The 14,594-nt window shown below is 40.2% G+C and overlaps 1 protein-coding gene across 1 annotated transcript in view; it reads right to left on the bottom strand.

Annotated features, from left to right (window-relative positions):
• Positions 1-1,906: 1,906 nt before the first annotated feature.
• Positions 1,907-14,594, bottom strand: part of LOC107666377 (kyphoscoliosis peptidase-like) — a 13,691-nt gene continuing 1,003 nt past the window's right edge. Inside the window, 8 exon segments of the mRNA XM_016457635.1 lie at positions 1,907-3,290; positions 4,794-4,984; positions 5,716-5,907; positions 5,978-6,095; positions 6,369-6,483; positions 7,241-7,839; positions 8,019-8,085; positions 8,087-8,143. Of these exon segments, the coding sequence (XP_016313121.1) occupies positions 1,966-3,290; positions 4,794-4,984; positions 5,716-5,907; positions 5,978-6,095; positions 6,369-6,483; positions 7,241-7,839; positions 8,019-8,085; positions 8,087-8,143 (2,664 nt within the window). The 3' untranslated portion in view covers positions 1,907-1,965.

The raw sequence follows: 14,594 nt of genomic DNA on the forward strand, positions 1-14,594 counted from the left end.
ACGTAGTGGTCTGCTCAGTCAAACAATGCAGGCAAACAATGTCTTCTGACAAAAACAGACTGAAAGAGAAGTGTGTGTGTGTAAGGTTATCAACTCAGCAGTGGATTTGTCACATGGTGATAACATCTTTTAGGATGCCAAGCCCAGCTTAAACACTAATCTCAGGGGCCTGCAACAACAGAAGCTATTTATAACTTAGTATGTGTATCTGTAATATGTAATCGAGCACTGTTTTGTGTGTCAAATTGAAGCCTACCACACACATCCTTTTCCTGGCCTTTATTTTGGGTCCCTGCCCAGCCCACCTTCCAAAATACTTGTATTCGATCCACCGGGACTCTACTCTAATGCACCTCAAGGATCTGCACACGTGTCCCAGCCCATCCTTGGCCGTTTATACAACCTGTGCTCGGCTCCAGAGTGGGTCTAAAAACAATGCGCTCACCCTCTTGCAGATACAATACCCACATTTCTTTCGACTTACATCAGGCTCCCTTCATCTCTCCCTGGAGACGGTACCCACCCTTTGCACACATAGCAGCCATTGTTTTTCACTGGCCAGTGGGACGAGTTCAAGGTTTCATTTCTGATAAACTGTTATGACTGCATCATGTAAACCTTACTAAGGACTGTTTGTCTCCCATGGCTCCTCCTTTTCCAGCATTAAGCATTTTTATTTATTACATTTATACAACAATTTAAATCTTAAATTGTTATATAAGAATATATGAATTGCAGTGTAAGATTAAACATTTACATCTATGCATTTGGCAGATAGTTTTATCCAAAGTGACTTACAGTACATTGCATTCAAGCTAATGCATGCATTCCCTGGGAATCAAACCCATGACCTTGGTATTGCTAGCATTATGCAGCATCATGTTGTGGTGCAGTTGTTTGGTCATCTCTGTCTTTTGATCACTGCCAGGGACTGATGTATAGGATGGAGAGTAATAGTCCTTTCTGTTGCATACACACTGAGGCCAGAGATCCCTTTTATCTGGTAGTCACTTTATGTCCTTGGTACTTGCAGAGCCTAAGAGCAGTTGAGTATGCAGACTCTTTGTGTCACCATGCAAATATAACGTTCACACACACACGCGCACATGCATACAGTGACATAAATGTCATTAAGAAACCGCTTATTTCGAAACTGTGTGTGGACATTATCACACTTTGACCTGGAGATCTTACATATGTTTTTGTCCTGTTCTTTCCTCCTCTTTTAGGCTACGCTTGCACCGCAAGACAAACTGCCCAATTTCACTTCTGATCAAACATGATCCACGCGTTTTTGGCAAAAGTCTCTTATGCTCACCATGGGTGCATTTGATCAAAAAGTACAGTAAAACAATAATATTGTAAATATTAATATTATTACAAAACTATTTTTTTGTATTTAAATATATTTTCAAATGCAAGTTATTCCTGTGATGAAAATATATATATATTTTTTTTAATATTCTTTTAAATGTCGGTCATAAACTGCTCTAAAATGCCAGCTATAACCAGGCTTGTTGCAATAAATATTTGATCAAATAAACCATAGATGCTCATTATATTTTTTTATTCATGCATCAAATTACTGTAAGTTTATTCTTCATATTTCAATAACAAAGTTGTTTTCTTTCGGGCATAAAACCTAATTAAATTTAAGAAAAAATCTTTAATAAAAAAAATAATAAAATAAAAGATTTGTTCTCTAATTATTTTACAAAGTTTATCTTCTCATGTTCATTTATTTTGTTGTAAATGTTTTCATATCTTTACCATTTTTTTTCAGTTTTGGTAAACAACAGATTTATTTCTGATTTATTTCTAAATATGAAGGATAACCAGATCTTCCAGGTTCACACTATCATCAAAAAAATGTGTTGCATGTGTTGACTGAAAAAATCTGTTGGACCACATTGAACTGCAGTGTGACCGTAGCCCTTTTGTCCTCTAGACAACAGTCTGTTCTGTTCACAGTTCATTCTTCAGGTTAAGGACATCAAAGGTAATGAGAACATGCATGTCATTGCTTTCTTTAGTGACAGCAGCGAGCTTGAGTTGTGTGGCATTTCCAGTGACAGCCTCACCTTCCCAAACTCTGCTCTTATTCATCTTCAGATCGGTTCGTTTCTCTCCCACCACACACACTCTTTGCGCACCTGGTACCCGCACGCGAAAACTCACCGAACTTTGTGGAGCCAGTACACCTGTGCGGGGCTCCAGCAGCACACACCCTCTTCCCCACGCTGAATACACACATGGAAACGGATCTCCGGGCTTTTCACACACACTCCTGATTATAAAGTCACACAGTGACATGTGGTCCTGCTGAGGGGGTTTGCGTCCATAAATACCAAGACGATAGACTCCCGCTCTGGGTGCGCACACACTCACGGTTACCTTAGTATCTGTAAATGTCAAGAGTACATATCGGGACAGAGGAAAATGAGCCTGCTCATGCAGCTCAGCGCAGAGCGCCGCGTGTATTTGCAGCTCTGGTGAAGCGCAGTGGAAGGTAATGTTGCACCGGCCCTGGGGTGTGTTTACTATCGCCCCTGTGTGGCTGAAATGGGACAGTCCGGCTTCTTGGGTACGCACCCCGGGACCACACCACAGGCCCAAGTCTGGAGGATACAGAGCGTTTGGGTTCAACCCTGGGCTTTGACAGTGCAGCAGGTAGTTCCCAGCATTTTGAAAAGTCCCACTTCCGCTGTCGTAATCCTGCACGAATATAGACAGCCGGTAAAATCCTTTGTACGGGCACATGACGTTACACACCAGCTGCTCTGCTGTGATCTGCGACGCAAGGCAGCGCTTGGCTGTGGTGGCTTCGAGCTCGTGGTGCGTGAGCTCGCACACCATCATCAGGGGTCGTGATGTGTGTAGGATCACCTTGCACTCGCCACCTTCATCCACCTCTACGGCCTCTTCTCCTGCGAAGTTGCAGCCCTTGACACCTAGTGCCGATGTCCCTGCCGCTAGGCCCCAGTTCAAGTATGGGTTATCAGGCAGGGCCTGCCTCTTCTGGATACTCGGGCACTCCAGTTCAAGAGAGCAAATCCACCGCAGAGCACCAGGTTCACCCTCTCGCCGGGCGAACAGTTTCACCTCGTAGGTCCCAGGCTCTGGGGGCAGTAATCGCAATTTCATCCCTTGACGAGTCACTGACAGGAGACCACAGGAGCTGTCAACCTCCTCCTGCTTTAGAGCTCCTGTCTCGGGATCCCGCTGCCTCATCTCATACGAAAAGGTCAACGGTCTAGAGGAGCTCACAGACACAATTGCTTCCCCGTCATCTGTGGAAAACAAATTTTGACACATTTGCAAAATGTTACAGTAATATTGTGCCTACGTTCACACTGGAAAATTATGGCAGTGACAACATATAAATAAGGAAGTAAAATCCACAAGTTAGTATGATTCTTTAGGGTCTTCATGAAATCTCTGCAAACATACTTTGGTTAAAATTCCTTAATGGTTGAGTAAAACAACACCCTTTTTACCCTGTAAAAAACTGCTCTGTTCACAGTGAGCCGTTTTGGTGCATGTCTCTTTAAATGATAATGAGCTCCTGCTCACCCCGCCCCTCTCTTGTTTTATGTGTATTCGGTGGCGCTTTACCATCAAAAACAAAACTAATCTACTGAGTCTTCTGTGGCTCTGATGTTGGGAGAAAATGAAGAATATTATGTTCATTTTTACATCCAACTACAAAACACCTGCATTGCTTACGAGACATTGTTGATGCTAAATCTGCTTCAGCGTGGAGAAAATGGCATAGAGCGTACATCTAACTAAGTGCCAGTGTTGCTAGATTAGAAATGTCAAAAGTATCATACCAGAAGCTCAAATTTATCATATTTAGAAGAAAATTATCGTACACGAGTCAAACATACAGAATACAGCTATTTAAATAGACCAACATCATTTTCTATACTTTATTTCTAAACTATCGACCTCAGCTTGGACACAACTGACCTAAGCGCAATAGGAACATTAACATTAACTTGTGCTCGTGAGAGAGAGTCATTCTCCACAATGATTGGCCGAGAAGACGTAACGTGAGATGAGATGGAAGACATGCGTAACACCACGTTTGAGGTCTCCTCACAATCATGACGGTAGATGTAGGATCCACAGCTAGACCAATGAGTATAGAAGCCCTATGATTACAGCGATTATCATTTGAGTGTCACAAAATTCTGAAATGATCGTACATTATGTGATTTTTTCATTATTGATCGTACATCGTACAGAGGTCAAAACTGTCATACAAATATAATTATCGTATGTCTGCTAACATTTCTGAGTGCGGAAATATGCTAATACGGGACAGTCCGTCAGTGGTCATGGGTGGGGGAAGAACTGGACTGTTGCCCAGTGGTCCAAAGTCCTCTTTTCAGATGAGAGCAAGTTTTGTATTTCATTTGGAAACCAAGGTCCTAGAGTCTGGAGGAAGGGTGGAGAAGCTCATAGCCCAAGTTGCTTGAAGTCCAGTGTTAAGTTTCCACAGTCTGTGATGATTTGGGGTGCAATGTCATCTGCTGGTGTTGGTCCATTGTGTTTTTTGAAAACCAACGTCACTGCACCCGTTTACCAAGAAATTTTGGAGCACTTCATGCTTCCTTCTGCTGACCAGCTTTTTGAAGATGCTGATGCCAGCAGCAGCCTATTATCTCATTACAGTGTGACAGACATTGCGTGTGCTTCACTGATCTTCCCTTTTGAGTTGGTGCATTATTCTATTTTGCATATGTGTAGTTGTGTCGTTAGTGTATGTTTTGTGTGTATATGTATACCTGTGATGGTGTTGTTCTGTTTGGGTTGTGTCAGGGTCAATCCAAACTGATAAAATGCTGAGGTCTTCAAGGGTCTCGATTTAAACTCTTCCATGGAGATGGGAGTGGTAAGTAGTTGCCAGGTCTGGTCATCAGGGAAATGTGAGTTTATGAACTCACTAGGTTCAGTCAGGAAATAAAAGTCGTCATACCTGAAACACACAGACATCGCTACTTATTTTCCTACTCTTTAGTGTGGAATATTACACTGGTTTTTCGTTTTCAAAGACTGCAGTATGAGTTCCAATTTCTCTGAAGACTGTAAATTTGCATCTGCTAAACCAAAACAACCAGATCCAAGATGAATTGCATAACAAACTTTGATTTTGAATGAACTATAATCCCATGAAGCGTTGCAAATGATGTAACCAAATGAAACGTGATTGTACAATATTGATTTATAGTCATGATTTAGAAGTAACAATACATTTTCAGTTTATTGCAAAATATTCATAAATAATAGTGTAGTAGGGAGAATGAGTTGACAGTCACAGTGCTTCATTGGCAGTTGATTGGCGGTTGTCTTAATTTGCTGTCTTAATTTGTTCTTCCACAACTCTTTCATTCTTGGATATTGGTAGTGTAATTCCTCAGTGGCTAATAAACATGATTTATTAAATTATGCTAACTGATGGATTCAACAGATACATATCCAGTCAGTTAATAACATTAGAAGCAATTAAATACAAAAACAATTTCTCTACAATGGATGAATGAATGCATGGAATTTATTTTCTCCCAGAAACCCAACACTTGCATGCTGTAGAATATATTGGGTTTGTTGCAGTATGTAAAAACTACTCATGATTTGTCTGTATATACTGTAGTCTGCAGTATGTGTGTACTGTATGATATGAATAACTGACACTCTGAGGAGCCTGACCTCTTCACAAATGTTTTGCTTTTCATATCCACAGTGCCAGCGCCCCAGCAAGCGTCAAGTAGCCACCACTGACCCCCCATGAAGACAGCATTCCACTCATGATCGGAACGCTTCTCAGCTAAACTGTGCCCGACCTGGTATCCAACGCCTTTGCTGTACCCGCTCACCTCCACACACTCAATGCCCACCTCCCTAGAGAAAGAGAGAAAGTTCAGAGCCGCATTCTACTGGCATGTGTATTTATATACTTGTGGCCATTTACCTGCACATTTCCACACAGAGGCCTGAGTATCCACTACATACACCCTTTCCTGTCCTGATGACCTCATCAGAAGAGCAAATCTTCTGGGAAAGACCAAGGTACCCCTCCAAGTCATACTCTTCGCACACAAACACATAAGACATTATACTTGAGGAAGTAGACTCACTAAATATTTAAACATGCTTTGACTCACTAAAAGAATTGTGTAGAAAGAGTTTTCACTCAAAAATAGCTAGTAAATTTCACAAACAACTACAAAAAACGACAAGGTGAATTGTGAAACTTTGAAAAACATGAAATTGTCTTGTAAAACATAGTCCAATACTTCGTTTTATTTACAACTTAGAAAAATCCTTTTTAACAGTGCATGCATTTTTGCATGTGCAATTACCAATATTTTGGCATAGCCAGATCCATATGGCCCTGAGTTTTTCCAGATCATTTCTGCCCCCCTCAGTGACAGCACGAGCAATCTTCTGAGCATTAAATACTTCCTGCTCCCTCAACTGAAAAACACATGTTCAATCATGACAACTCTCGGAAGATTTAACATGGTGATGGATATGACAATGTTAATGTATTTGGTCTTGGTGGAATAGATCTGCTACACTGCTGCTGCTGAATTGCTGTAGTTGTAGATTATTACTGCTGCTGCAAGCAAATAAAGGAACTTGCTACTGCCAATGCATACGGCAATACGGTGCCGTGAGTATTTAAGACATACTGCTGCTGCACCAATAAAATAACCCGTAGCAGATCTATACAGGTGGAGCTGGGGAAGGTGGAGGGTTTCAGAGAAACTCTGAAAGCGCGCTGCAGGAATCTCTAGTGAATGCTAGCCAGCCATATAAATGCAAGGCAGTAAACTCATTGGCTGCATATGCAGCATGAACCAATCAGCTTGTGCCAAGTCGTTTAGCTCTCTGAATATCATCAGTTACATTAACAACCCGTCAGCCTGCGCCATCTAGAGTTTCATGACTGAACTATATATTACATGCCTAAATCTATTGTTTATAACAGGGCTGTCCAATCCTGCTCTTGGAGGGCCACTGTCCTGCAGAGTTTAGCTCCAATCCCAATTAAACACACCTGAACCAATGTAGTCAATGTCTAAAATCACTAGAATCTTCCAGGCAGGTATTTTGTGACAAGTAGGAGCCAAACTCTGCAGGACATTGATCCTCCAGGACCATGACTGGACACTCCTGTTTTGTAAACATATAAAAACAAAGACTTGTGTGTTTGTGTGTTGTCTGTTACCTCTCTTCCTTTCTGGATTGAGAATGTGTCTACTTTGCTGAAAATATCTGTGCTGGAGAACAGCAATTTTCTGGGTTTCCTCTGAGAGGTGGAGACTGCAGGTAGATAAGGTCTCCCAGACTGCGTGCCAGGGCTGGCAACTGAGAGGGGTTTCACAATTTCTTCTTGGCTCTTTTTCACAGTGCTCCTCTTTCTTACACTCACTGACTTCGCCGCGCTCTCAGCGGACAGTTGGCGCTTTGTACTCGGCCGTTGTTCCTCACATAACTTCCCTTCATAGTTCTCTAACAATACCTTATGTGAAACCACATTTTCTTGAATTGGTACAATGGATAATGGCTTTGGGTCATTTTTCTCCACTGAAGGTGAACCTCCTCGGTGGCTCTTAATAGTCAAACAGACTTTAGCGCTGTTCTCATCCTTCATGTTGGTCTGTTGGCTTTCAGATACATTCTGAAGTTTGTATTTGACCACCCCTTTTTCGATTTTCAAATCAAAGTTTTGTTTATGTGTGTCACTGTTTAAATCTGTGACAGTTTCTTCTGGTTGGCACCCTCGGTTGCTGTTTTCTGTCGTGATTGGTTGTTGATCAGTTTGTGCTTGATCAGATGAGAGGAAAAGAGAACATCTGAACTAAAATGTACATCATCCTGCTTGTTATATCACTTTCAACTCAGAAACTAACATCTGATGACATAGTTCATACTTCATACTATCTCTTCTTAGTTTCAAAACACTACAAAATACATTTAAAATGCAATTAGATGGAAAATCTTACCTTTCGCAGTTGTGAAACTCATACCTTCTGTCACTTCTAGTATTGTTGGTAGTAGCAGATGTATATAATGTTTTGATTTCTATTGCAGGGGTCTGTATATATCTATTTTCTCCCTGTGTCCACCCCTATGAAAGGATAGCATGCTAAAAATACACTTGGACTTATCATGACAGCCAATGAGCTCAAAGATACAAGAGAGGGGGGCAAAAGAAGGGCATTTGATATTGGCACAGAGGGTGAAGAAGGTTGTGGTTGGTAACTGATAAATTTATTAGCTAACAAACATGCGTAAACAAGTTTATCTTGACCTTGTTAAGGGTATTAAAGTCTTTGTGTGAATGTTTAGTCTGCTTAGGATAAAAAAATAAATAACGTGGGAGGAACACACACACACACAAATACATAACAATAATTCATCACAATAATCATTATCTCCTTCAGTGCCAGTCCTGGACTCGTTAACCCTGCTCTCCAAATTACTATCCTTCTGTAAATAAAATCACTGATATGGAAATTGTAGCTGACCTTAGTGGATACTGTCGCTATGTGCAGGAAAACAAAGCAGTTTTTATTTCCATACATAGAGACCTTTCCTCCGAAAACATCCTCATTGGCTCGGGCTCCATATCAGACAGTCTGTCGGGGGCCCTCAAGGGTCCTCTTACATACCCCCTCTAGCAGGCTGAATTACCCCTGACCAATTTACCCATCGGCAGTGTGCCAGAATAGCAATGACTACAGTTGTGTGTTTATTTATGAAGTTCTCTCCTTCAGGTTTTGGAATAAAACTTGCATAAGTTTTCCTGTTTCTGGTTTGCATCATGTTAACATTAAGTCTTTTCCATGTACATGCAGCCTTGTAGATAACACGAGGACATGGGGTGATGATCTTTCTCCTTCTCAAGATGTGATAATAAAGAAGCCCAAAAGGTAGCCTTGAACAGTATAACAAACATTTATAGGCATAGTGCGCTCTGTCTCCTATAAACTTAAACATAAAGGTTCTTTATTGGCTTCCGTGGTTCCATGAAGAACCTTTACCATTCATGGAACCTTTCGATTCCACAAAAGGTTCCTTACAGTAAATGAAGGTTCTGTAGAGTATTAAAATGTTCTTTGCACTTGGAAAAATTTGTTTTGAGAACTTCACTGAAAGAAAAACGGTTCATCGCTGTAAACCCCCCACCTTTTGAAATGTTATTTTTTAAATAGTGTATCTATATCTTCTGTAGGCAGAACATAAAAGACCAGTGGTTCTCAATCATCGACCGGCACTGCACATTGTGGATGTCTCCCTTATCTACTACACCTGATTCAACTCATCAGCTCATTAGTAGAGGCTCCACGAACTGAACTGGGTGAATCAGATAAGAAAGACAAATGTCCAGTGCTGTGATACTAAAGGATCAGTAGCTAGTACTGAGTACTGTAACACAGTGTTCTCTACTTAAGTTCTCAAAACTAAACTGAAGAAAGAATCCTAAATTCACAGTCACAGCTACAGAAAGAATGCAAAATAATAATAATAAAAAATAAACAATAATATCTTATATGAAACTCCTACAGGGCTCTCCAACCTGCAAAGAAAGCACGTGTGTCGCGTTCTCTGCGCGCTCTCTAGTGGGGAACCTTTCTCTCATACTAGTTTTAACTTGTCAGTATGTCAGTTACTAGTCCGCTATTAATTTAAAGTCACGTTTAAAATATTCTTAAACAGGACGAGAAACTGTTTTTCCCTCTAAAATCCACACAACAGTGATGTTGATGGGCCATCCGTGTCCAGTCGCACTGTTTTGCTGGAGCGTGATTGGTCCAGATTCACGAGCTTTTGTTCGCGTGCTGCACCTCTTGAGCTCGTGCTGTAATGCACACCTGCGGAACACTCGCGTGTACCGCTAATATGCCAGTCTGTGTTTCACACTCAGGAGAAAAGAGAACAACTTGACCAGTTAGTCTGGATATAAAGATAAGCTAACTCTCAGAAAAGCTTCCTCTGGATGTGATTTCAGACATTAAAAGGTGTACCAAACTGAAAGACATCATGAAGACGGATAAAGACGGTACAGACATGAGGGGAGTGACTGTTAACCGCTTTGCTGAAGGTAAGAATATTTGTATCGACACGGACAAGGTGAGAAACGTAATGAAAATACAGTATTTAAGGAAATATGCTTGTGATAGTAGTTGTAAGAGTTTTAATGTTAAAAATACAAGTTTATGTTTTTGTGGTAAACCTGAAAGTCCCGCTGAATGTCGCGTAATTTGAATATACTTCACCGCAAAAAACAACAAATGTTTGTTTTCCAATTCTAGTCTTGAACGGATGCCATTCTCCAAAAAACCTTAACAAACATTACCATGGCAACCATAGTTTTGCTACGGCTACTTACATTACTGTAAAGCCATATTAATTTAATATTGGACGAACATCAAACAGAAGGACCTTGAAGAACTTGCTGTCATTTTATCAGTGTTTAGGCCTATATATATTTTTTGCTGATATTTAATCACACGTGTGTTGTTGTAAAGTCACAATAATTGTAACAATGGTATTATTTTATGGTTATCATGGTAATTTTTTAAGAGATTGGATTTTCCAGAAATCCAAACTCTAGCCTTCATTATCACTGCCACAGTCACATTATCTAGTCCTGTTATTCAAGACAAGCACAAGGCCAAAGACTGCAGAAGTGATAACTACTGCACAACCTGACTAACCATGATAAATATGGTTAATTTATAAATTATTTTATAAAGGTATTTATTATGCAAATCTGTTAATATTTCGCCTAATATGATATCCATGCAGTTATTTGGCCAGGTTCTGCAGTAGCACTTTCGCAAAAAGAAAATTCTGTAGAACTCGGAAATCTACGGAGCCCTTAAAGGGACATGGTGGTGGAAAAAAATCAGATTGAGTGAAAAAATTTGGGGTGGGAGGAAAAAATATTTGTCAGATTTTTTGCGTTCCCTCGACCACCACCATGTCCCTTTAGGGGCTCCGTAGAAATCTGATCTTATTGTCTGCTAAATTTTTTTGATGAACAGTTTAGTCATAAATAATTCTGGATGTATTAACACATTTAAATGGAAAATGTGTAAGAACAATAATTTTGTATCAGCATAATTACCTTTGTCTTCATGATTAAGCTGTATTTTTTGTTCCCTATCAAGACTGACACAACAAAGAATGGATGAGTGTCTCAATAGTTCGCTATACAATAGAGCTGCACATAAGCTGCCTGGGCTCATGCTCTTAGGGTAATGAGGGAAAGAAGACTCCTGGATAAAATTCATCTTTTTATTCTGCTGTCTTTCAGCTGTTAGTCTCACAAAGTCAAAAGTTATCAGGCTGTCTGATCAACGAGGATACCCTGTTTATTAATCTATACAAAACATTTAGAAGGCCTCTTTTTAAAGCATCATTGCACACCCATAAGAATCAGCATCCACCACAGCAGTGGTGGCATTTCAGACTCTCATTCGCCTGACAAAAATCGGAAAGTTCCCTTAATAGTCGTGTAGACATAACATGCTTTCTCCCACATATTCTCTTGTCCTTGGAGCTCATGAAGTACTGCAAGTGTGAGGTAACAGAATTTTTGTTGCACACTTTGTTATTGTATTATCTTAGGTATTAAAGATTGCTCCATTTTAACATCTTTCATATTTGTTCTAGATGTCAAGGTATTATGATATAAATTCATTCCAGATCTCACTGTGAATGCATGTGCATGCTCTCTCACAAGCACGTGCCCATGCACTCACAAAGACACACATACTCTCACTGATACATTGCTTACATTAGGTGAGGGTCCAGGGGAAGGAAGCTCCACCCTTTGTTGTTCACTCAGTTTGACTGTTGGCTCTTCCTGGAGATACAATATAACAATGTGTTCTTGAATGTGTGTGTGTGTCTGTGAAGCAAACCCAAAAAGACCTAGTGTTTACATGGCTCGACCTTAATGCTTGTAGCAAAGAAAGAATTTGGACAAATTAAACTTTGAAAAAAGTTATTCAATCTGACAACTCAATTCAGCCTATAAAAATACCCATTTTGACATCATGTTACTGCATTTGCAGGGCATAGTAATATTCCAGTAGGCTGGGTTCCAGTGTGAATGCAAAGTGGACTGAGACCCAGTAAGAATGAAAAGTGAACTCAGTCACTCAGTTCATATTTCAGTTTAAAGTCAGCATGAAATTAAAATTCACTTAATTTTTTAATGCAGCTTATTGATCTTATTGTGAACAGCTCATCGATGTTTATTTTTTAAAATTGACTTTGGAATTCTTAATTAAAATGTCATAACTGTATCTTCCTGTGAAATAACAAACTTCACTTTGTTGATGTATACCTGACTTCTCAATTAATTTTGTTCTTAAACTCCACCCCTTTCTCTGAATTGACCTCAAGCTTGCATTCAGATCTTCCTCCATCCAATCAACAAAGAAAGTATAGACCTATGTCCCCCTACAATTTTATTTTTTTAAATCCATTTCACTAAGATATGCTCACATGCTTCAAAAATAGCAGTGAAAGGACTCGGGTCTGAACAATAAAGTGTTTTTTTTTTGACTGCAGTAGTTCTGCAGTACAGGTTTACACACACACACACACACACACACACACATACATTCCTGAAGAAATTTTTTTTTTTTTTTTTTTGCCAAAACCTCATCTGTGTCTGACTGCATGATAATTAGATGAATATCATAATAAACATAATTTGTAAAAAAAAATCTAGAATACGTCACAGAAAACCAAACATACATGTTTGCAAGCCATAAAATTGATGTTGTACTGTAGATTAATACATTTTTTTTATTTTCAGTTGTGGCGGTTTTGAATCTCTTGAGTGTTGAATCTTGTTGACCTGTGCTGCAAAAATACCCTGTGTATAATTTTAGATCACTATATAGCTGACTACATATTTCTTATGCCTTTTGCTAATAATTGGAATGAACAGAAACTGTTCTGGGAGTAAATGATTAGATTTATTTATCTGAAAACCAATTACTTGTGTTTGTGATGTGAATAGATAGCTCGGGAGTTATGCAAAAAGATGGTATGTGACGTTTTGGGGTTGTACCGCTTGGCTTAAAGTGTTACAGTCAGCAGTCACAACCCATAAATCTCCAATACCCATTGTTTGTCCAGAAAGACAACAAAACATTTCCTGTGAAGCTTATGATCTGACTATCACAGGCAAACACAGATAGGAAGTGAGGTCTAGGGCACACAAGTGACAGCACAAAGTATTAATTAAATGTGTGTGTGTTTCAGAGATGGCTCCAAAGAGTCATTGTATAAGGTAGTTGTTTAGACCTCTGACAGCCACACAGGGCACTAGGGGGCAGTGTGTCACCCAGAACCCTCTGCTTTGCTGTAGGGATCTCTTTCTGTTGGCCAATGCACATTGCATCCCTAATCTAGCCGAAATATTTCGCTGTGCGGTATGTGTGTTTGTCTGACACCTCCGGACAACTCTGCTGAACTCAAGGACAATAGCAAGGTCAGAGATTGACCTCACTCTGTACCCACAGCATCCTGTGCCCACATCAGGATTTAACCCTTCACACCCCACATACACCACATCTCTTTAAAATCAGTCAGACTATGATTGTGAGGTAAGATATTTCAGTAGTGTCGTTATGTTAAAAGCTTGGACTCGTAGATGGCCGAATCAAATGCTTAGCATATCATATTGTGGGAGGTACTTGGTTTGACCATAACAGAATAGTTTAAAGGGGTCATATGATGTTGCTAAAAAGAACATTATTTTGTGTATTTGGTGTAATGAAATGTGTTTATGCGGTTTAAGGTTCAAAAAACACATTATTTTCCACATAATGTACATTATTGTTTCTCCTCTATGCCCCGCCTTTCTGAAACGCGTCGATTTTTACAAAGCTCATCGGTCTGAAAAGCGAGGTGTGCTGTGATTGGCCAGCTATCCAGTGTGTTGTGATTGGCCGAATACCTCAAGCGTGTGACGGAAATGTTACGCTCCTACCATACTGTGGTGATGCCCTGTCAGGCTGGAGCGATGATTCAAAAACATTAAAACGCATTTTAAATGAGGCATTCGTTGCATCCAGTGGGGACATAATTATGGATTATAATAAGTTATAACTTATACTGTCTTTTTACGCGTTGCGTTGCATCGCGCCGCGCCGCGTAAACATAAAACCATGTCTTGTGATCGGAGAAATGACAAACAACAAGCACTACTCTACCTTGCGGCAACCACATGTGACGACCCCGGGCTGGACTCCGGCAAGCTCCAGGCATGACGAAGCGATATCGTCTTCTTTTGGAAGGCCAAACAAAGTGGTTTCGCTTTCACAACGACTCACACAGCACCTTCACGACATGGCGGCGGCGGCAACAATACTACAGCGAGAATAAAAGTTACGCCTTCTTTCTTTGTTTACTTGAAGATCCCCGCCGAAAAAAGTGTATTTTACCCCCGGAATGCGATTTTTACAGGGGAACTCCCCCCTCGAAACATGATTGGACTAGTTTTATTGCGAAAACCTGGCAACCCTGTTAATTAGTGTCACCTGCTGTCG

Source organism: Sinocyclocheilus anshuiensis, unplaced genomic scaffold (assembly GCF_001515605.1).
Source record: "Sinocyclocheilus anshuiensis isolate Anshui unplaced genomic scaffold, SAMN03320099.WGS_v1.1 scaffold63, whole genome shotgun sequence".
NCBI lineage: Eukaryota > Metazoa > Chordata > Actinopteri > Cypriniformes > Cyprinidae > Sinocyclocheilus > Sinocyclocheilus anshuiensis.